Genomic DNA, 23,256 nt, shown 5'->3' on the forward strand with positions numbered 1-23,256 from the left:
ACCTGCTGCCTCTTGACCTCCTGGCAAGAGTGTTGCCCCAACCAGGACAAGCCACACCCACTCAGGTATGACACAGGTGGGTGGGGAGGAGAGGCTTCTTGGACAATTAAATGACTAATGAAGTGACCGATTAGGTGCAGGTGGTACAGTCCCGGGGGTCCAGAGGTCTTCGCTTAGCTGGTGCTATGACGACGTCGCTGAGTTTTCCTGCCTCTCAAATCTTCACCAACTGTGACTTCTTCCCTGCTGAGTTCTCCTTGGTCACTACTTTCAAGATGCCCAGGCTAAAAGAGAAGGTGACCCGGATCCAGAGTACAATCTAGTTTGTCTCTCCAAGTCTGTCGTAGTGGTCTAATGTTACCTGGTCTGTTCCAGTCATGTGTTTCTGTTTCCCCTAGCATGTTTTGATATTTCCTGTGCTGGTCTTTTCCAGTAACTTCCTTTGTGCTCGTCCAGCTGTTTTTTCTGTCACTCTCCTGGTCTCATTGCTAATCCAACTCAACTTTCTCTCCGCTTCCAGAGGAACGAGTACATCTTCTCTATGGTGGGGGAGAAGGCAGACCCACTGTTGCTAGGGTTACGTGTTTCACAGAACTGCGTCCATTTATTGGTCAATTATCCCAGCACCGGGAGACGCAGTCGGATAAGCTTCCACGAGGTGCGTTTGGACAACAACCGCTGGCACACAATAGTGCTGGCCGTCACTGGACCGCACGCGGCTCTGACTGTCGATTGTGGACTGCCTCTGGAGCTGTGAGTCATGGGTCACAATGTCCGCTATGGCTGTCTTTTTTTTACCAAATATCTTGTTTCGCAGTACACAGGCGCATCCTTTCCCTGCCGCCTTAAGCACCAGAGGGTCCAGGGTCTTTATTGGCAACCGAAGGAGGAGAACTGGACGCTTCTCTGTGAGTCCGAGAGCTTCATACTTTGTGTCACTTTCTGTCTTCGAGCTCAACTTCCCACAATGTACCCGACCGACTAAGCTCTGAGTCGCAGCTCTGGAACTTCATGAGCCAATGGTTACAGGGTTTGCTACGTCAGCTGGTTCTACTGCCGGGTTCAGATGCCACTTCCAGGCTGTGTCCAAGCTCAGACCCCCACCTGGCCGAGCTTGTTGTCCCCCAAGTCCTTATGTCGACACCCCTCAAGTCGGACTGGCCTGGTCCAGTTTACCCGTACGGTGAGTACCCCAGCTTTTATGTCAGTGCTTCTCAATTGTCTGTGACGACCCACCTGGGGCACAACGTTTTTTAGATTCAGTACTGCTGTCACCAAGCTGCAGACTTGCCTATCGTTCTCACATGAATACTAAAATGTAGATTTTCACACATTCTGATGTGTTGACAAATGTGTTTTAAGTCTTGTGTAAGGACGTCTTGGTTGCAGATTGTGTGTTAAAGATGCCTCTCAGACTTGGTCGTGAGGCTCCAAAAGCTCCTTCCAGAGTTAAGGTCATGGACATGATGTTCTCAACAAAAGGTCTTTAAGATGCTGAGGGGAAGCCTTGAACCTTCTCAGCTGCAGATGCTGTGTGTGATACTGATCATAATCCTTCAAGGGGAAGCTTAGTTTACACTCTGCTGTGTATATATTCTGTTTCATGCCACACAGAAGTGGACCACACGCATGCCAGGCATGCAAGGAATCTGGACGTAAGAGGAAGGAGAAATGGGGTTCAGCATATTGTTTAAGGACACCTTGACAATAGCCAGCAAGCAGACTAGCACCTCTTCAACAACTAGTTGGAATTTTTTTGTGAAACAAAGCCCAAGTCCATACAAACTGGGCTACTGTTGCCCCCCAATCAGATTCCCCCTCAAAGGGGCCCTTCCAACAGCCAAGTATAGATTGAAGCATGACGTTTTAATGGGGAAGACATCAATGTGTCTTGCATTCATGTTAGCGGCACGAGCTAGCAATTAAGATTAAAGATTAAGATTAAAGTACCAATGATTGTCACACACACACTAGATGTGGTGAAATTTGTCCTCTGCATTTGTCCCATCCCCTTGGGGAGCAGTGGGCAGCAGTGGGCAGCAGCGGCGCCGCGCCCGGGAATCATTTTGGTGATTTAACCCCCAACTCCAACCCTTTGTTGCTGAGTGCCAAGCAGGGAGGTTATGGGTCCCATTTTTATAGTCTTTGGTATGACTCGGCTGGGATTTGAATTAGTAGCGCAAGCTAGCAATTAGTAGGGCTTGCAATTAGTAGGGCTAGCTAGCGATTAGCAGCTTCAGCCCGCTAGCTTTCTTCTCCGGAATTGATTGATTGATTGAGACTTTTATTAGTAGGTTAAACAGTGAAGTACATATTCCGTACAATTGACCACTAAATGGTAACACCCGAATAAGTTTTTCAACTTGTTTAAGTCGGGGTCCACTTAAATTGATTCATGATACAGATATATACTATCAGATATATACTATCATCATAATACAGTCATCACACAAGATAATCACATGGAATTATTTACATTATTTACAATCAGGGGTGTGGAAGGGTGGGGGGGTAGGATATGGACAGCAAGTAGTGGAGAGAGAGAGAGAGAGAGAGAGAGAGAGAGAGAGAGAGAGAGAGAGAGAGAGAGAGAGATCAGAAGGCATAAGAAAAAGTATCTGCATTTGATTGTTTACATTTGATTATTAGCAATCTGGGGATGCTGAACGGTATTACCAGAGTAGGTTTTATCAATTTTGTCAATGACAGTTTTACCATCATTTTAATTTGAAACAGTATTACTAACCATCAGGTTAGTAAAACAGCTAAATATTTATTTCATCTGACATCACATGGACAAAGATAAGACCTTCTGGAGGAAAGTTCTGTGGTCAGATGAAACAAAAATTTAGCTGTTTGGCCACAATACCCAGCAATATGTTTGGAGGAGAAAAGGTGAGGTCTTTAATCCCAGGAACACCATTCCTACCGTCAAGCATGGTGGTCGTAGTATTATGCTCTGGGCCTGTTTGGCTGCCAATGAAACTGGTGCTTTACAGAGAGTAAATGGGACAATGAAAAAGGAGTATTACCTCCAAATTCTTCAGGACAACCTAAAATCATCAGCCCGGAGGTTGGGTCTTGGGCGCAGTTGGGTGTACCAACAGGACAATGACCTCAAACACACGTCAAAAGTGGTAAAGGAATGGCTAAATCAGGCTACAATTAAGGTTTTAGAATGGCCTTCCCAAAGTCCTGACAATGCTGAAAAAACAAGTCCATGTCAGAAAACCAACAAATTTAGCTGAACTGCACCAATTTTGTCAAGAGGAATGGTCAAAAATTCAACCAGAAGCTTGCCAGAAGCTTGTGGATGGCTACCAAATGCGCCTTTTTGCAGTGAAACTTGCCAAGGGACTCGTAACCAAATATTAACATAACTGTATGTATACTTTTGACCCAGCAGATTTGGTCACATTTTCAGTAGACCCATAATAAATTCATAAAAGAACCAAACTTCATGAATGTTTTTTGTGACCAACAAGTATGTGCTCCAATCACTCTTATCACAACAAAATAAGAGTTGTACAAATTATTGGAAACTCAAGACAGCCATGACATTGTTCTTTACAAGTGTATGTAAACTTTTGATCGCGACTGTATACTGTATATATATCGTGTACTTAACTTAACTCCACTTATAACTAAACCATGTCAATTTGAGGCCTGCTAGCTGAGGCACGGTTATTTAGTTCTTAATTTAATTGTATTTAATTGTATTTTTTTCTTCACTTTATTTGCTTTTCCTTATTGCTTTTTTCCTTTTTGTGTGTGTGTTTACCTTTAAAGATAAATAAAAATGAATCGAATTTGTTTTAAAAAAAAAAAATTTAAAAAGATACCGGTATGGTGGTTAATATTAAAATATACCGACATTAAAGGGGCTGTTAGCAACATTTAGACCAGTGGTTCTTAACCTTGTTGGAGGTACCGAACCCCACCAGTTTCATATGCGCATTCACCGAACCCTTCTTTAGTGAAAAATAAAATGTTGTTTTTTTTCAAATTCAAGACAAAGTTATATGTTTTAGGTAACACTTTAGTATGGGGAACATATTCTAAGTAACAAAGACTTAATTCAGAGTTATTTGGACACTAGGGGAACATATTCTAAGTAATAAAGACTTAATTTAGAGTTATTTGGTTAGGGTCAGCGTTAGAGGGTTAGGGTTATAAGGGATGGCGTGGCGAAGTTGGTAGAGTGGCTGTGCCAGCAATCGGAGTGTTGCTGGTTACTGGGGTTCAATTCCCACCTTCTACCTTCCTAGTCACGTCCGTTGTGTCCTTGGGCAAGACACTTCACCCTTTGCCTCTGATGGCTGCTGGTTAGCGCCTTGCATGGCAGCTCCCGCCATCAGTGTGTGAATGTGTGTGTGAATGGGTAAATGTGGAAATACTGTCAAAGCACTTTGAGTACCTTGAAGGTAGAAAAGCGCTATACAAGTATAACTCATTTATCATTTATTTATTTATAATAAGGCCATTCCGTATAAGGCATTAATAAGTACTTAATAATGACTAGTTAAGAGCCAATATGTTACTAATTTGCATGTTAGTAAGCAACTAATTAATGGTGAATATGTTCCCCATACTAAAGTGTTACCATGTTTTTTTACTGGTGCATAAAATGAACCGTGCATGAACATCACCTTGTTCAAACAACAAAACCAACACAGTGCATAAACTCACAACAAGCTACACACCTGCAAACCAGTCAGCTGTTGCCGTATCCGTAATACGGCGATAGGGAGAAGTTTGTATTTACACGATGAGTCGGGTGTGTTTTGAGCCCGACTCACCGAACCCCTAGGGTTCGATCGAACCCGGGTTAAGAACCACTGATTTAGACAAATGCCTAGAGGGCGCCAACTTTCCAATGTATTTTGCACACATTATCCTGCCCTCTTACGGCTTCTTCTACGTAATGACGTAAATACGCACGTACATAAGACATGCACGTGCATTAGCTTTAGATGTTGTTAGCTAATTATAGCAATTTGGATAGCTACCGTTAGCTGTTGTTGAATGTTAATACTATCATACCAATATGACTGCAAATTGTTCGTTGCTTCTCATGGACTGCTTTTGTATGTGTGCATGCGCTCCCTGCGTGTACGTGTTGACGAGCGGGTGAGTGACAGCCGTAAACACCAATCATTTTATTCGGGCTGGTAAAAATGTTTTATTACATAAACTTTGTAATCGTAAAAAATATAGACAATTGTCAAACAAATATGTTCTTTTAAACCACTACTGGTAACATGAGCTAGCCCGTGGTGTTCTTGTTATATTTTTTGCTTTAAAAAATGTTACTTTGAGGAAGTTCCAAACAGCACTTTTACTGTAATTCTGGTATACCGCCCAACCCTAAGTTGTACACTAGCAACATGTATGTATGTTTGAACACGTATGTATGCAACACATAGTTACCCGCTCACTCCGACTCACAAATCCCCGTTGAATGAGAGTTAAGTGCAGCGGCTCTAGGCAATGAGCTAAAAGGCCTGAGTTGTCAGCTCATCGCCACACTTGCTGCCATCCACTACACCTGTCTGAAAGTGTTCAATGATGAAACTGTGTTTGATGTTCAGAGGCGGGGGCGACAGTGACGGCAGGGAGTCGTCCGCCATGTTCCCGAGCAGAAGAAGGTCAGCTGTGGTTTAATGTCCCGAGGAAAAGTGTCTTCATGTGTGATGGCGTTACCTGGAAAAGCTTTTTCGGTGGTGAGTACAATCAAGGAAGCAACGTACCTCGATCACCATGAAATAGTCTGCGTCACGGGACATTGTGACTCTATCGCTCGAGAATCAAGCATGCATGTCCGCAGGTCCTGAGCGTTTGGACTACGTGGAGGATTTCCAAGACTTGTTCACATTCTCCGAAACCTTCGACGTGGAAGTCTTCTCTATACCATCTGCAGGCCTCTTCTTGGCTGCTGCCAACAGGTGAGAAGACTTTTAATCACGGTTCCTGTGAACAGCGCTGTGAACTTGTGTTCCTCTTTCCATAGGGACTCTGGGCCCGGCTCGGGTATCTACAGGTGGACCAACGGGTCTTTTGGGCTTTACCAGAACATCAGCACTCAGGAGGCTCGAGCTTGGAAACATTTCAGCATCAACGGCCAGGTGAGCCACCATCTTGCATGCCGTTTCCGAGGTTAACATTCAGTGTGCCATTATTTTGCAATGTCACAGTCGTGCCACTTCATGCAAATACAACCAGTTTACGCTAATCATGCCTCGTAACTTTGTCCAATGCTCGGCCAATCCAATTTGTCTCTGACAGGCGCTCAAACAAAGGCGCGCGACAGCTGTCAAATCAAATCTTATGTTTGTTTCTTGTGTAGATCAAGCAGGAGCGGCAACATCTAACAATTGATCAACTCTAATAATAATAATAATGGATTAGATTTATATAGCGCTTTTCTAGACACTCAAAGCGCTTCACAGAGAAGTGAGAACCCATCATTCATTTTTACAACTCATTCATTCATCATTCATTCTCCGGTGTGAGCGGCACCGGGGGCAAGGGTGAAGTGTCCTGCCCAAGGACACAACGGCAGCGATTTTTGGATGGTAAGAGGCGGGGAGCGAACCTGCAACCCTCAGGTTTCTGGCAAGGCCGCTCTACCCACTACGCCATGCCGCCCCAAACTCTTTATTTGCTTAAACAGCAATATTTTAGTCCTCCTGCGTACCCTTGACCTACGCATTCGCTTCCTGGGTAATGTAGTATATTAACATTCACTTCTTAGTTTACATGTATTCATATATTTATTAAACATTTATTTATCCGGGGTATGACAGTTAAGAACCTTTTTCCTTTGGCATTGCTGATCGAGGGCTGCACAATTTTGAGAAAAAAACCTAATTGCGATTTTTCTCTCAAATAGCGATTTGATTTGCAATTTTTACATATTATACATACTAGCATATGACTGCAAAAATAATGTGAAAAAAGACATGTTACTTTTAGATTGTTGGAACACATTCTTGTCTTAAGGTCCCACACATTAGAACAATATGCCATAATTTACTTTCAAAAATATTTGGCTTTATGCAGACGGACTTAGAGCTTTTGTCTACATCAGTGATTCTCAAATGTGGGTACGCGTACCCCTGGGGGTACTTGAAGGTATGCCAAGGGGTATGTGAGATTTTTTTTAAATGTCTGTCAAAAAGAACTGTGAAAAGAAATGCAACAATGCAATATTCAGTGTTGACAGTTAGATTTTTTGTGGCCATGTTCCATAAATATTGATGTTAAAGATTTCTTTTTTTGTGAAGAAATGTTTAGAATTAAGTTCATGAATCCAGATGGATCTCTATTACAATCCCCAAAGAGGGCACTTTAAGTTGATGATTACTTCTATGTGTAGAAATCTTTATTTATAATTGAATCACTTGTTTATTTTTCAACAAGTTTTTAGTTATTTTTATATCTTTTTTTCCAAATAGTTCAAGAAAGACCACAACGAATGAGCAATATTTTGCACTGTTATACAATTTAATAAATCAGAAACTGATGACATAGAGCTGTATTTTACTTCTTTATCTCCTTTTTTCAACCAAAAATGCTTTGCTCTGATTAGGGGGTACTTGAACTAAAAAATTTTTTACAGGGGGTACATCACTGAAAAAAGGTTGAGAACCACTGGTCTACATCATGCTCTTAAACTGAAGAAATAACCAATATAAACAATACAGTGATCATAATGTAATGTAATCATAGTATATAATAATAATGCAAGTAACTATTTAAAAGGATAAACACTTTTATTCCTCATTACTGTAGAATTGTTTACTATCGTACTGTAATTGGAAGGTAAATAACTTTCCACTAAATAAAGAAAGAAAAAAATAACATGGATTCTCATTTCTGTAAGCAAATAATTAACTTAAATATTGAATTATAAAAATTTGTCAGATGGTCTTTTTTTGTTTCCATCATGTGATCTTGGCATTCTCATTTGTCTGTGTTGAAAGGATCATATTGCCCATACAAGATGAAGCTGAAATATTACCACAACGGGACATTTGGCTTTGTAAACATACAGTATTTTTTCCTCGTAATGTTTGTTGCTCAAAAAAGTTAATTATGTCTTCTCATTCATATACGTTTCAAATGTTCTTTTAGTCAGACAATATTTTTGGTGTACTGGATGGAATTTTTACCTGACAAAGACATGCACCTGGGGATAGGTTGATTGGCAACACTAAATTGGCCCTAGTGTGTGAATGTGAGTGTGAATGTTGTCTGTCTATCTGTGTTGGCCTTGCGATGAGGTGGCGACTTGTCCAGGGTGTACCCCGCCTTCCGCCCGATTGTAGCTGAGATAGGCTCCAGCGCCCCCCGCAACCCCGAGGGGAATAAGCGGTAGAAAATGGATGGATGGATGGATGTTTCGACTGTCACCTGCAGTCTTCTTCAGAAGGGTCACCTGACCACTGTGATGTGTTGCTTATCAGCTGTTCTTATAAGCGTGGCCAACAATTCTGATTGTCAACTATGTCACTCAAATGCCTGAGGAAAAAAACCCTCTTATTATCAACCTCAATGTCGATTAATCATGCTGACCTAGCAAAGAGGCAGCATTTGTATGTTAGAGATGTTGAAGTGGGATGATAATCTCTCATCATCCTCTAATTTACCAACAAAAATTACTGCTGAATATTCGCTTTCAACAGCTCACAAATGCTCTTACCGCACAGGGGTGAATGTGTTGGAGCATAAATGAATGTTTAAGATGGACAAACACTTTTGAAGTGTAAAACATACACAGAGAATGTCTGAGACTTGTGTACGACAGAGCAGACAACGAACAATAAGGAATCCTGTATTACTGTTTTTTTCTGTAATTATAAGTTATTATTATTATTTTTAGTTATAATACATTATAACAATGCGGTAATTTGATGATGAACTCTGAGTATGTGCTTTTACTGCCATCTAGTGTCTTCTTCAAAGCCTATTTAGTATAAAACGAGTTTAACATCAATACAGTATTTGTTTTCCAAGTTTTGTTGACATCCTGTGCTTTTTGAGGTTAAGGTTACAAGGAACACTTTGAACATTGATAACAAATTCATCAAATGAAAAGTGAATTCAATGATATTGAACGAAATGAGCCTCAAAACGTTTGCAACTTTTAGAGAAAAATGCAGCGAATTTTAAATCTGTTTCCCAAAAAAAGCCCGCAAAATCCTGGAGGGACGGACCATATCCTCGGTTAAATAATTTAAACATTACCTTCTCCTCAATGACAAACGTCACCTTGTCCCTCGTAACTTGTTGGACGCTAACGCTAGCTAAAGGCATGCTGCTAACCTCAATTCTCCTGAAGGCAGCAGGTGTTACTTTGATACAAAATGAAGGAATGCTATTTACATGAAGATAACAAAGGATGTTGAGGTGGAGCTTTGTTGGCGGCCTCAGCCTTTGAGCAGGCTGAACGTGGGCGTGTCCCTTCTCCCGCCATTGTACCGCCGCCACCTGAGCACACATACACGGACAATGTCGACTTTGCGGCACAGTGTGTCCCGATTGGCTGCTCTGATAGCGTTGAACCCTTGTTTTCAGGCGTGAATAGAACAGATGAGGCAGGACCCTCCCGTGTGTCGACCAGAGACGCGGCACAGTGTTCTTGTATGCGCCTGTGTCAACAGTGACGTCTGTCGGCAGGTGAACACCCCGTTTTCTCCGCCCTTAGTCTTTCCTCGTGGTGGCCAACTCAAGGGAGGTGGAGCCGGAGCTGTCCGTGATCTATCGGTGGAATGGGCGGCGGCGGCGTTTTGTGCGCCATCAGACATTGGAGACTCACGCCGCTGTGGACTGGGAGGCTTTTCACATGCACAACCACAGCTTTCTGGTGGTAGCCAATCACAGACGAGGTCAACAAGAAGTAGACAACCTGTCAAACTATTGAATTCCGTTGACTCTTGGGTCCGGCAATGACATGAAAACAAATGTCTCCGTCCAATCCGCAGCCAGAGACTCCAATCACAACATCAACAGTGTCATCTACAGGTGGAACCCAAAGTCCAAGGTAGGGTTTGTCCGGATCGGCTCTATACTTCCCTTTGCTGCTTTCTTTTCTGACGTTTTACTGTCAGCTCTTTGAGGTCAACCAGACCCTGTCCACGTCAGGAGCGTACGACTGGGAGTTCTTTACCATCGGACCGTACCACTTCCTCGTGGTCGCCAACACTTTCAATGGTCAGACCACCGCCATCCTCTCCACCATTTACGTCTGGCTGGACGGATGTTTCCAATCCTTCCAGAACATCCCGGTCAGTGCTGGATTGTTCTGTTCACGGTCATGACCTCCCATGTTTACCTTTGACCTTCTTGTTCTCGCTGCAGACGCTGGGTGCCACAGACTGGGAGACATTTGAGATAGACGGCAGGTTCTTCCTAGCTGTTGCCAATAGTCAGAAGGTGTCCAAGCGCAGCCCGAGTCTCTACAGCATCAACTCCACCGTGTATGAGCTCAGCACCATCACCTGGAACTTCATTCGCTTCCAAGACATCCTCACCCACAGGTGTGTGGTAAGATTTCCTAGGAACTTTTTCTACTTTTCTTGAATACGTATAACATGCAGCCCTGGTTCTTCTCAGCGCACTGGACTGGGAGTTCTTCACTGTGGGACAGGAGAAGTTCTTGGTAGTGGCCAACTCTCATGATGGCAGGTCATACACTGTGAACAGCGTAGTCTACAGGTGAATGCTTCCTGTTTGTTGTTTGCCACGGAAGCCCCCCTGTCCTGGTCTTCATATATCTGTGGTTGCAGGTGGCAGGGCTATGAGGGATTTGTTCCTGTCCACACCCTGCCCACGTTCGGCTGCAGGGATTGGGAACACTTCATTACAGACAGAGGCTCATTCTTGGTCTACTCCAGTGCCACCTCCAGGCTCAGCAAGGTGTTCAAACTCAGGACTTACTGACTGCCTCCTGCTCTTGAGAACTTGTCCCAGACCATCCATCCGTCTTCGATAGCTTATCCTGTTCAGGGTTGCAGGTGACCTTTCCTAGCGCACTGTTATCTAAAGGCGGACTACGCCCTGGAATGGATGCCAGTCAATCAGGGAACACGTAGAGACAGACAACCATTCACACCTTCAGTCACAGAGTCTGAGAAGGAACTGATCCTACTACTCTATCAGTGACAATTTCCAGCTCTCACTCAAAACCAATATCAGCGCTAAGCTATCCCCCGTTATCTCACGTTTGAACATGCTTAAAACATCGTAGCTAATGCCTGGATTATTCCTCCTCGTAGTCACTGTGCTATCCTCTCTGGCGCCGTCTTCATCTTTTTACATATTTTTATCAGGGTTCAGAGCGTGTCGTGCAATTCTTCGCCGAAACCCTGTGTTTTCTGGAGAGTTTGGTGAGCAACCATGACACTCGTCGCCTGTTTAGCTTGTTAGCTACCTTCGTCGTAAGCAATTAGTAGTTATTAAATATAAATGGAGAATGTTACTAGAGTGATAATAACTAATTGATATGTTACAACTGTCACTTTCGTTGCAAATGTTGACCCAAAATCGAAGGACAAGGCGTTTGCAAAGTTGAGCCGCTTGCCCTGTGAACGAGTCACACAGGAATTATTGTTCTAAAAGCCGACCGATCACAGCGACACGCTTATATATTTTTTTGAGGTGCTTGTCAATCTACTCAGGAGGGTTTAGTTGGAGTACCGGCATAGTGTATTAGCACAAACCAGTTTAAGCTTAAATTTGTGTTATCGGTAAATAGTAACATTTTTCAGACCACAAACTGCCTTTTAGCTATGCTAACAGCTCACTAGTAGCAGCAATAACTATTTATATCGATATATATATTTTAGCTAGAAGGTAAGATGTTAATTTGTGTCTTTATTATGAAAGCTTTTTTTTTTAACTGAATTTTGTGAAATTAATTTTATACATTAAATTTCATTGAAAAAATTTAATTACTAGAATGTGTGTGTTTAAAAATTCAGTGAATAAAACTTCACGGTTTTTAAAATTTAGTGTAAAAAAAAAAAAAAAATCAGGGTAAAACAGTTCAGTGATTAAAAATGTGCTCCTTTAAAACGCAAGATCCACTTCCAGTAAATTAAAACTGAAGCAATCGGTCCTGTCTCAAAACCCGCCAATGTCACGTGACATCGGTTTTAAGAAGAGGCAGGTTTTGCAGTGCTACACGCCGTGAAGGTTGCTGTGCATTAGTGAAAAGAATCCCAAGACTCCGCAAAAAAAGATAAAAGCTGATCGCACGATGGTACAAACACACACAATAATGACTGATACTAAAACTTTATAACAGACCATCTCAAAAACGGATTGAACTTCATTTTTTTACTAAGCTACTCAGAATGTACACAAAAATACAGCATGTGAGATTTACAATATTATCTATGAACAATAAAACACTAAATATTGAGAATATATAAACGTTGCCCCTCTACTGCAGACCACCTCCTTGAGCAACATCTTTTACAATCGAGCAAGAAAAACAAACACGCCGAAACATAAACCCAAAAGGTCAAATAATACATCCACATACTCGATATATCACTTTTCTGCAGAACTTTATTGTAGACATCTGTCCCCGTTTGACACTCGCGTCTCAGGCTTGTGTCTGTGTAAACCAGCCCCGCCTACTCTGTCCCATGCTTCGTTTGCATGGAAAATAGCCTTCTATGGTTACCGTAGTAACCCGTATGTCACTCAAAAGTGCAGATTCTAACTACTGGAATAATTTCTATAGTTTGGAAACATCCAGCGGGCCATGTTGAAATGTTTATGATGTTGTATTATTTCCAAGTAGCCCAGGTAACTGCTTTTTTAATGCTGTTTTGTAAGTCCTGTGTAGCGTGACCTCAAACCTGACACCTCATTGGCTGCTTCTGAGACAAGATCAGCTTCAGTCTTAATTTGCCGGAAGTGGGTCTTGCGTTTTGAAGCAGCAAATTTTTTTAGCACTGAATTTTTTTACATTGCATTTTTTAACAGACACATTTTGCAAACAAAAAAAAGTTTCCATGAAATTATTAGTATAATTTGATGTAAAAAAAAAAAAAAAAACTATTGCAAAAAATGTCAGTGTCAAAACAAGCTTTCTCAATAAAGACATGTTAACCTCCAATGTAGGGCAGCGATGCTGATTATGGAGCTAGGATGCTAATGCTGCATCCAGAAAACTACCTCCCACCAAGTGTCTGACAAACTTAATTTATTTTCATAATGTGTAAAATCAGTTACTAATGTACAAAACATACATTAAATAAATGTTTATTATTTATATTATACTGTATACTCAACACGTCATGGAGTCATAACGTGTCAAATCTGTTACTAATGTACAAAACAAACATTAAATAAATGTTTATTATTTATATTATACTTTATACTCAACACATCATGGAGTGTTATTCTCTTTTTCTGTATTCGTTAAGCCTGTTTTGTTAAGAAATGTTCATCTTATACTTTGCCTTCAATGTAATTGAAATGTTTCAAAATTGACCACGTTTACTGCAGCCTCATTTTTTTTCTTACCTTTCCATCTTTTATTTTGTCCAAAGTTGCCGTTGTCATGGAATACTTGCCCGAGGGATGATCACATTAATTAAATGAATGACACGCTTCATACAGATTTTTAATAACGGGTTGTAATAGAAGTGAAATGATCCAAAAGTAACACTCACAGCACAGCTTACTCACCCGCGAACATTTGTGTCATTTAATTAATTCTGATAATTAAACACAGATGCTATAGTTACCTGACATATTATATTTAGTATATATTCACTATTTACTATTTTCTATAGGAGTATTTTTCCACATACTAACATGGCCCAGAAGTAGAACCCAGTGAACAGTCCAGTCCTTCTAAAACATGGCCTAGAAATGATACCCAGGTAACTGTCCGGTCCATTAAAAATGACACACTGGGAATAATCCTGTCCATCAAACATGGTCCAGAACATTTTAGTCCATCAAACATAGCCCATAAATGATACACAGGGAATAGTCCGGTCCATCAAACATGGCCAGAAAATTTTAGTCCATTAAACATAGCCCAGAAACGATACACAGTGAATAGTCCGGTCCATCAAAAATGGCACAGAAATGATACTCAGGGAATAATCCTGTCCATCAAAGATGGTCCAAAAAATGTTAGTCCATCAAACGAAGCCCATGAATGATACACAGGGAATAGTCCGGTCCATCAAACATGGCCCAGAAATGATACTCAGGGAACAGTCCGGTCCATCAAACATGGCCCAGTAGTAATACCAAGGGAACAGTCCAGTCCCTATAAAACATGGCCCAGAAATGATACACGGGGAACAGTCCGGTCCATCAAACACGGCCCGGAAATGATACTCAGGTAATTATCCTGTCCATCAAACATGGTCCAGAACATTTTAGTCCATCAAACATGGCCCAGAAATGATACACAGGGAACAGTCCGGTCCATCAAACATGGCACAGAAATGATACCCAGAGAACAGTCTGGTCCATCAAACATGGCCCAGAAATGATACACAGGGAATAATCCGATCCATCAAACATGGCCCAGAAAATGTTTGTCCATCAAACATGGCCCAGAAATAATACACAGGGAACAGTCCGGTCCATCAAACATGGCCCAGTAGTAATACCAAGGGAACAGTCCAGTCCCTATAAAACATGGCCCAGAAATGATACACGGGGAACAGTCCGGTCCATCAAACACGGCCCGGAAATGATACTCAGGTAATTATCCTGTCTATCAAACATGGTCCAGAACATTTTAGTCCATCAAACATGGCCCAGAAATTATACACAGGGAACAGTCCGGTCCATCAAACATGGCACAGAAATGATACCCAGAGAACAGTCTGGTCCATCAAACATGGCCCAGAAATGATACACAGGGAATAATCCGATCCATCAAACATGGCCCAGAAAATTTTTGTCCATCAAACATGGCCCAGAAATAATACACAGGGAACAGTCCGATCCATCAAACATGGCACAGAAATTATACATGGGGAATAATCCTGTCCATCAAATATGGTCCAGAAAATTTTAGTCCATCAAACATGGCCCAGAAATGATACACAGGGAATAGTCCGGTCCATCAAACATGACCCAGAAACGATACACAGGGAACAGTACGGTCCATTAAACATGGCACAGAAATGATACCCAGAGAACAGTCTTGTCCATCAAACATGGCCCAGAAATGATACGCAGGGAATAATCCGATCCATCAAACATGGCCCAGAAAATTTTTGTCCATCAAACATGGCCCAGAAATAATACACAGGGAACAGTCCGATCCATCAAACATGGCACAGAAATGATACACGGGGAATAATCCTGTCCATCAAATATGGTCCAGAAAATTTTAGTCCATCAAACATGGCCCAGAAATGATACACAGGGAATAGTCCGGTCCATCAAACATGGCCCAGAAACGATACACAGGGAACAGTACGGTCCATTAAACATGGCACAGAAATGATACCCAGAGAACAGTCTGGTCCATCAAAGATCTAACAGTCTGTGATGCGTCTGACTGATCCTACCTGGGCACTCGCTGAACCTCTTGTATTCCTGTATTCCCCGGAGCTGATCAGGTCCATCCTGCCCAGGTAGTTTGGCTCCTCGTAAAAATGTTGCAGGAGAAAATGTCCTTCTTCTGGAAGCGCTCTGTGACGCTGGGACAGTTTCTGCCAGGTCCATCATCTGACCCCCAAACTCGAGGCGCACAAACAGACGCATGTTGAAGCATCTTGGCTCCTGGGTGGCAATATAAACCTGATTAAATGTAATGTTTTGCAGGAAGGACGGGGCGATATGTTTGTTTTGTTGCTTGTGAAAAGTCATTATGTAATGTATTATATTCATAATTGGAAAGTGGTAAGAAAAACAATTCCCTTTGGTTATTTACAGCAGCAACAGAACCAATGTTGTAAAAGCAACAAGTTGCAAACTACCTCGTCAGAATTAACAGCCCTGAAGAAAACAGCTACTGCCATCTTGTGGTGGTGTTTAGAAGGCAACATGTCATGTGACTTCAAGCTCCTCTCCTGATTCGCTATTGCTCTTCAGCGCCTTAGCTTAAAGTCACGCAGGCGGAAGTAATCAGGGGCTCGTTTGGTTGATGACAAACCAAATTGAAACTTGCATCTTAATTATACAGACGACGCATAAACCAACTCAGCGGTAAGATTCTTATATATTTTAACAAACGTTATTCAATTACTAATATCGACTAGTTCAGTGAAAAAAACTTGTCAGCTACTCCATTACAGAAACGTGTGTTTTCCCACACTTTTGTTTGTTAAACTATTATTCCGTGATTGATTTTAAAATGTGCATATTACTGAACATTTTATGGTATATTACCTTTATATCGGCAGCTTCGTCTTTTGGATAATTGTTTTCCTTAGTGCGTATTTGCGATGTTTGATAGGAAATGTTAACCGGAAGTGACGCTGCGTAGTTAATAGGGATGTTCGATATTGGCTTTTTTGCCGATATCCGATATTCCATTATTGTCCAACTCTTAATTACCGATACCGATATATACAGTCGTGGAATTAACACATTATTATGCCTAATTTGGGCAACCAGGTATGGTGAAAATAAGGTCCTTTTTTTAAAAAAAATTATAAAATAAGATAAATTAAAAACATTTTCTTGAATAAAAAATAAAGTAAAACTATATAAAAGCAGTTACATAGAAACTAGTAATTAATGAAAATGAGTCAAATTAACTGTTAAAGGTTAGTACTATTAGTGGACCAGCAGCACGCACAATCATGTGTGCTTACGGACTGTATCCCTTGCAGACTGTATTGATACATATTGATATATAATGTAGGAACTAGAATATTAATAACAGAAAGAAACAACCCTTTTGTGTGAACGAGTGTAAATGGGGGAGGGAGGTTTTTTGGGTTGGTGCACTAATTGTAAGTGTATCTTGTGTTTTTTATGTTGATTTAATTATTTAAAAAAACAAAACAAAAAACGATACAGATAATGGAAAAACCAATACCATATAATTTCCGATATTACATTTTAAAGCAATTATCGGCCGATAATATTGGAAGGCCAATATTATCAGACATCTCTAATTAGTTAATGGGGGACGGCGTGGCGAAGTTGGTAGAGTGGCCGTGCCAGCAATCGGAGGGTTGCTGGTTACTGGGGTTCAATCCCCACCTTCTACCATCCTAGTCACATCCGTTGTGTCCTTGGGCAAGACACTTCACCCTTGCTCCTGATGGCTGCTGGTTAGCGCCTTGCATGGCAGCTCCCGCCATCAGTGTGTGAATGTGTGTGTGAATGGGTGAATGTGGAAATAGTGTCAAAGCGCTTTGAGTACCTTGAAGGTAGAAAAGCGCTATACAAGTATAACCCATTTTTCATTTTTATTTTGTTAATGACTGAAGTACATACAATCATGAACAAAATTGATACATTGTAACTATCTTTTATTGAATTGCTTTGTAAAATATTCAGTATCTATCTTGGTTTACGCAAAACATTTAAAAACGTCCACACAAGAAAAGTCTCATAATTATAGAATAAGAGGAAAATTAATTATTAAAATATACTAATATATAGAAGCAATGTAACAAAATTGATCAGAGAAATTGAGAACACTGAGTGTGTAAAAACTTGATAAACCTTTTTGTTTTGGAGTGGTCACTGTGTTGATACATGATTGATGCGATCCTTTTTGTGATTACCGTATTTTTCGGATTATAAATCGCTCCGGAGTATAAAACGCACCGGCCGAAAATGCATAATAAAGAAGGAAAAAAACATATAGGTCGCATTTTTTGGGGAAATGTATTTGATAAAAGCCAACACCAAGAATAGACATTTGAAAGGCAATTTAAAATAAATAAAGAATAGTGAACAACAGGCTGAATAAGTGTACGTTATATGAGGCATAAATAACCAACTGAGAACGTGCCTGGTATGTTAACGTAACATATTATGGTAAGAGTCATTCAAATAACTATAACATATAGAACATGCTATACGTTTACCAAACAATCTGTCACTCCTAATCGCTAAATCCCCATTTGATATTTTACGGTAATGTGTTAATAATTTCACATATGAGTCACTCCTGAGTATAAGTCGCACCCCCCGGCTAAACTATGAAAAAAAACTGTGACTTATAGTCCGAAAAATACGGTATATGAGGAGGTTGCCTACAGCCACTGCTATTGATCCCTGTTTTTTGTTTTTTGACATAGTGCAGTTGTTTGATTTTGTATTCCACAAAATACAGGGCACTGGTAAACTTAATAGAGACATTATTTGCAACATTTACGGTATATCTTACCGTGGGGATGACTCGGCAGGACCCCAAAGTCTCACCCAATACGGTCCAGTGTTGGTATTCTAGGTAGTCGTCCCTCTTCAGGTAGCACTGGTTGCCGGCGTAGTGGACTTTGTCGTAGATCATGAAGCATCCTTAATCTTGATGGAGCCGCAGCGAGACTGGAAGAGTGTCAAGTCCACTGGAAACGGCGGCCGGAGAAGTCCTTGTCCTCATAAAAGACGATCTAGAAAAAGACAAATTGTGAGGTTGTCCCCGATAATGACGGCTGATTCGAGTAACTTTGTCAGCACGAAATGTAGTACCAAAGATCCCAATTCAACCCAATGAGTATCACAAAAACAATAGTATGTACATCAGGGGTCACCAACGTGGTGCCCGCGGGCACCAGGTAGCCCGTAAGGACCAGATGAGTAGCCCGCTGGCCTGTTCTAAAAATAGCTCAAATAGCAGCACTTACCAGTGAGCTGCCTCTATTTTTTAAATTGTATTTATTTACTAGCAAGCTGGTCTCGCTTTGCCCGACATTTTTAATTCTAAGAGAGACAAAACTCAAATAGAATTTGAAAATCCAAGAAAATATTTTAAAGACTTGGTCTTCACTTGTTTAAATAATTTCATTAATTTTTTTACTTTGCTTCTTATAACTTTCAGAAAGACAACTTTAGAGAAAAAAATACAACTTTAAAAATGATTTTAGGATTTTTAAACACATATACCTTTTTACCTTTTAAATTCCTTCCTCTTCTTTCCTGACAATTTAAATCAATGTTCAAGTAAATTTATTTTTTTTATTGTAAAGAATAATAAATACATTTTAATTTAATTCTTCATTTTAGCTTCTGTTTTTTCGACGAAGAATATTTGTGAAATATTTCTTCAAACTTATTATGATTAAAATTTAAAAAAAATGTTCTGGCAAATCTAGAAAATCTGTAGAATCAAATTTAAATCTTATTTCAAAGTCTCGAATTTCTTTTAAAATTTTTGTTCTGGAAAATCTAGAAGAAATAATGATTTGTCTTTGTTAGAAATATAGCTTGGTCCAATTTGTTATATATTCTAACAAAGTGCAGATTGGATTTTAACCTATTTAAAACATGTCATCAAAATTCTAAAATTAATCTTTATCAGGAAAAATTACTAATGATGTTCCATAAATTCTTTTTGAAATTTTTTCAAAAAGATTCGAATTAGCTAGTTTTTCTCCTTTTTTTCGGTTGAATTTTGAATTTTAAAGAGTCGAAATTGAAGATAAACTATGTTTCAAAATGTAATTGTAATTTTTTTCGTGTTTTCTCCTCTTTTAAACCGTTCAATTAAGTGTAAATATCATTAATTATTAATAATAACATAGAGTTAAAGGTAAATTGAGCAAATTGGCTATTTCTGGCAATTTATTTAAGTGTGTATCAAACTGGTAGCCCTTCGCATTAATCAGTACCCAAGAAGTAGCTCTTGCTTTCAAAAAGGTTGGTGACCCCTGATGTACATAATTTAAATAGTGGGTTTTAAATTGTATAGGTTTATAGGAATACATTATAAATAGGCTTGAAGAATCCGTGTATAAAAATAAATAAAACCAAAACTTAAAAGAAATAACTCATGTATTTAATATTTATTTTCTCACCCCAACCTGGACCATCCCCATCACAACAGCAGATAGAGACCCTGGTTGTCATGGAAACGTCAAATCCATTTATAAATAATTTGATGGTGCATTTTATTTGAATCATCTGTGGTAAAAACAAATTCACAGTTAACTAAAAAATATTACAATACATTTTAATGTAACTTGAACTATTTAAACTTTTTTTTAATTAAATATTCATTAATATAGTATAGAGTGACAATCCAAAAATACCAGTAAAAAATGTTAAAACATTTGAAAATGATCCTTAATTTCTCCTATTAAGATGGAGAGACCCTGGTTGTCATGGAAACGTGAAATAAATTTAGATTTTTTTTTTTTGAGCAAATATGTATATAGTGACAATCAACAAATTTTAACACATTTGAAAATTATCCTTAGATTCTCCTATGAAGATGGAGAGACCCTGGTTGTCATGGAAACGTCAAATCCATTTATAAATAATTTGATGGTGCATTTTAGTTGAATCATCTGTGGTAAAAACAAATTCACAGTTGACTAAAAAATAATATTAAAATAAACGTTAACGTTACATGAACTATTTAAACTGTCTAGATTTTTTAAATTAAATATTCATTAATATAGTATAGAGTGACAATCCAAAAAATACCAGGAAAAAATGTCAACACATTTTAAAATGATCCTTAAATTCTCCTTTTAAGATGGAGAGACCCTGGTTGTCATGGAAACGTCAAATCCATTCATAAGTAATTTGATGGTGCATTTGTTGCATACGTGAGCGTTTTATTCAGGCTTCCAACGAGGTCTAGAATGGTTTTAGGAGACCGATCGGGGCAGGACCACGTCCCTCCGACGCGCAGGGAGCAAGAACAAAGGTCAACACGTTTAAGCACGGACGCCATTTTATTCAGCGTGTGAGAAAGTGCAAAGAGCAGACATTTGACGAGGATCTCGGTCTTCCTTAGAGGTCCATGAGGCGCTTGACGGAGCCCACCCTGGAGGTGGTGCCACTCCACTCGTTGAAGCTCCTGTAGGTGCCGGGCCGCAGGTAGAAGTGGCGCCCCCTGTAGTTGGGCTGCTCGTACAGGAGCCAATGGCCCTCGGACACATCGCACGAGTTGCAGTTGGACACGCGGAAGCGCTCGCTGAGGTTGGGACAGTCGCCGGTCAGCTCCATCATCTGACCGTCCATGTCGAAGTGCTCGTACAGCCTCATCCTGAAGGAGCCGCGGTGCTGCATAGGGGGGAGGTCAAAGGTTACGTCTTTTGGGTTTGATCAATTCTTTTTATTTTAATCATCAGTAGTAAAAATAAATTAAGTTAAAATGTATTGTAATATTTTTTAGTTAACGTTACATATTATGTTAAACTGTTTAGATTTGTATTTATTAAATATTCATTAATATAGCATATAGTGACAATAAAAAAAATACCAGTAAAACATTTGAACACATTTTAAAATTCTCCTTAAATTCTTCTATGAAGTAAAAAAAATACTTTGAATATGTATATACATTTGTACTTTATTATATATTAGAATATTTAAAAAACAAAATAATTCCTGTTTTTTTTTTTATTACATTTTTAAATTAAAGCTTAATATGATGTATTTTGATTAACAGTGACAATAAAAAATAATTTTTGAAAATGAACACCGTTTAATTTTCATTAAACTCTCCTACGGACTAGTTGTTTTTTTTTCCTGAAAATATTTTTAAATTAAAATGTTTTGTTTTAAAAAAAGAATAATATAATAGTAATTTCATTAACAGTGACAATAAAAATGTTTTTACATGTAACACATTTTTTCATTTTCATTAAACTCTTAAGGAATTAAACAAGAGAATTTGATTGTGTATACATTTGTACTGTTTACATATTAGCAATATTTTTAAAGTAAAATGTATAGGTTTTTAAAAATAAAAAAGATGAATTAATATAAAATAGTAATTTTATCAACAGTGACAAAAATATGTTTTGAATTGAACCATTTTTTTCGTTTTCATTAAAAGAATTAAAACAATTTGATTGTGTATACATTTGTACTGTATCATAGATTATATCAGAAATTTAAAAAAATATTTCCTGGAAATTTTAAAACTAAAATGTATCCATTTTTAAATTAAAATATAATCAATGTAGTATTCTAATAGTGAATATAAAAATATTTGTACGAAATGTAACATGTTTTAATTTTCATTAATTTCTCCTGTGTGTGTATGTACACACTTGTATTAGATTATATATTAAAAATACTTACTTTTTTTTCATTAAACAAAATCTTTACAGAAGATAAAATATTATTTGCCCAAGTGGCTGGACAGGCAGGGTTAAAAAAAATTAATTAAAATGTAAACTATTCCCTGCAGAATAAGAAAGGGATGATATATATATATAGTGAAATATCATTATATTCTGGGATGTCAGGCTGCTAAAATGAAAGCTTGTGAAAAAATATAACCATGCTCATTTTTGATTGACACAGTCAGACATGTATGTTACATGTTTTGTCAATATATGTGATCTTATCTCAGGTTACCATGGGGATGAGGCGGCAGGAGCGCACGCAGTCGTTCATGCAGCTGCTGCCCATGTAGTCGGGGTTGTCGCCCCTGCTCATGAAGCACTGGTTACCCAGGTAACCCGGGCGGTCGTAGATCATGAACATGCCGCTCTCCACGCGGATGGAGCGGCAGCGGTCGAACATGGCCTGCAGGTCGGTGCAGTCGCTGGTGCACTCGTAGTGGCAGCCCCGGAAGTCCCTGTCCTCGTAGAAGATGATCTGGAGGTACAAAACAAAGTCATTATTCGTGGATCACGGGGGGTGGGGGGGGGGGGGGGGTAAAGTGGATGTTGCATGCTGACCTTGCCCATGTTTGCAGCCTCAGTGTGTTTTTTTGGCAAACAGACAAGTGTCACGCTTTTATACACACACGCGCACACACCTTGTTGTTGTCAGCACAGATCCTGCAGGAGTCTTCTTCGTCCTCTGGGCAACATTGTGCAGCTTCTAGAAAGAACTGCCGCGTCCCTTTTGTTTGCTTGAATGGAATCCTTTCTATGGCGACGTTTTAAATGGAGCTCTGGAATCAGGAAAAAGACGCAGTCAGCAACATTTCACTCACCGTTGTTACCTACAGAGTTGATGGAAGTTCTTACATTTGGTCAGTTCTTTACCTCAACCTCGGGGCTCCCTCCAATATTAACCCTCAATTAGTAATCCTACTCTTGATTTTAATCGTATTAAATATTTAGAATTAACCTACTTAGCGTTTGCAACCTGGTGAAAGCATGTGTTAAT

The 23,256-nt window shown here is 39.5% G+C and overlaps 2 protein-coding genes and 1 pseudogene across 4 annotated transcripts; 1 reads left to right on the top strand and 2 right to left on the bottom strand.

The window, feature by feature from the left end:
• Nucleotides 1–166: 166 nt before the first annotated feature.
• LOC133659005 (thrombospondin-type laminin G domain and EAR repeat-containing protein-like) lies at nucleotides 167–10,934 on the top strand. 2 transcript variants are annotated; one of them, XM_062061596.1, is made up of 13 exons: nucleotides 167–296; nucleotides 521–753; nucleotides 818–908; nucleotides 1,030–1,183; nucleotides 5,592–5,723; nucleotides 5,828–5,945; nucleotides 6,011–6,125; nucleotides 9,710–9,890; nucleotides 9,987–10,045; nucleotides 10,113–10,289; nucleotides 10,363–10,548; nucleotides 10,618–10,719; nucleotides 10,791–10,934. In XM_062061596.1, exons 1-12 carry the CDS (start codon nucleotides 186–188, stop codon nucleotides 10,681–10,683), a joined length of 1,623 nt encoding a protein of 540 aa, XP_061917580.1. In that variant the 5' UTR covers nucleotides 167–185; the 3' UTR covers nucleotides 10,684–10,719; nucleotides 10,791–10,934. The 2 variants fall into 2 exon arrangements, with proteins under 2 accessions (XP_061917580.1, XP_061917579.1); XM_062061595.1 differs by lacking the exon at nucleotides 10,791–10,934 and having other exon boundaries at nucleotides 10,363–10,541; nucleotides 10,618–10,723.
• LOC133659235 (gamma-crystallin 1-like) lies at nucleotides 10,771–19,994 on the bottom strand (annotated as a pseudogene).
• An 855-nt stretch (nucleotides 19,995–20,849) lies between these two features.
• On the bottom strand, nucleotides 20,850–23,121 carry LOC133659006 (gamma-crystallin M2-like). Of its 2 annotated transcripts, none has more exons than XM_062061598.1 (3): nucleotides 22,901–23,121; nucleotides 22,495–22,737; nucleotides 20,850–21,189 (listed from the first exon to the last, which is right to left on the bottom strand). In XM_062061598.1, exons 2-3 carry the CDS (start codon nucleotides 22,660–22,662, stop codon nucleotides 20,917–20,919), a joined length of 441 nt encoding a protein of 146 aa, XP_061917582.1. In that variant the 5' UTR covers nucleotides 22,663–22,737; nucleotides 22,901–23,121; the 3' UTR covers nucleotides 20,850–20,916. The 2 variants fall into 2 exon arrangements, with proteins under 2 accessions (XP_061917582.1, XP_061917581.1); XM_062061597.1 differs by lacking the exon at nucleotides 22,901–23,121 and adding an exon at nucleotides 22,821–22,843.
• Nucleotides 23,122–23,256: the final 135 nt, after the last annotated feature.

This window comes from Entelurus aequoreus, linkage group LG10, assembly GCF_033978785.1.
Source record: "Entelurus aequoreus isolate RoL-2023_Sb linkage group LG10, RoL_Eaeq_v1.1, whole genome shotgun sequence".
In the NCBI taxonomy this organism is placed as follows: domain Eukaryota; kingdom Metazoa; phylum Chordata; class Actinopteri; order Syngnathiformes; family Syngnathidae; genus Entelurus; species Entelurus aequoreus.

Coding starts and splice junctions, on each gene's coding strand:
- LOC133659005 (XM_062061595.1), top strand. CDS start 186: ATGACGACGTCGCTGAGTTTTCCTGCCTCTCAAATCTTCACCAACTGT. Junction 754..817: donor TGTGGACTGCCTCTGGAGCT/GTGAGTCATGGG, acceptor CTTGTTTCGCAG/TACACAGGCGCATCCTTTCC. Junction 6,126..9,709: donor ATTTCAGCATCAACGGCCAG/GTGAGCCACCAT, acceptor CTCCGCCCTTAG/TCTTTCCTCGTGGTGGCCAA.
- LOC133659006 (XM_062061597.1), bottom strand. Junction 21,190..22,494: donor CCTGCCGCCTCATCCCCATG/GTAACCTGAGAT, acceptor CCCCCTATGCAG/CACCGCGGCTCCTTCAGGAT.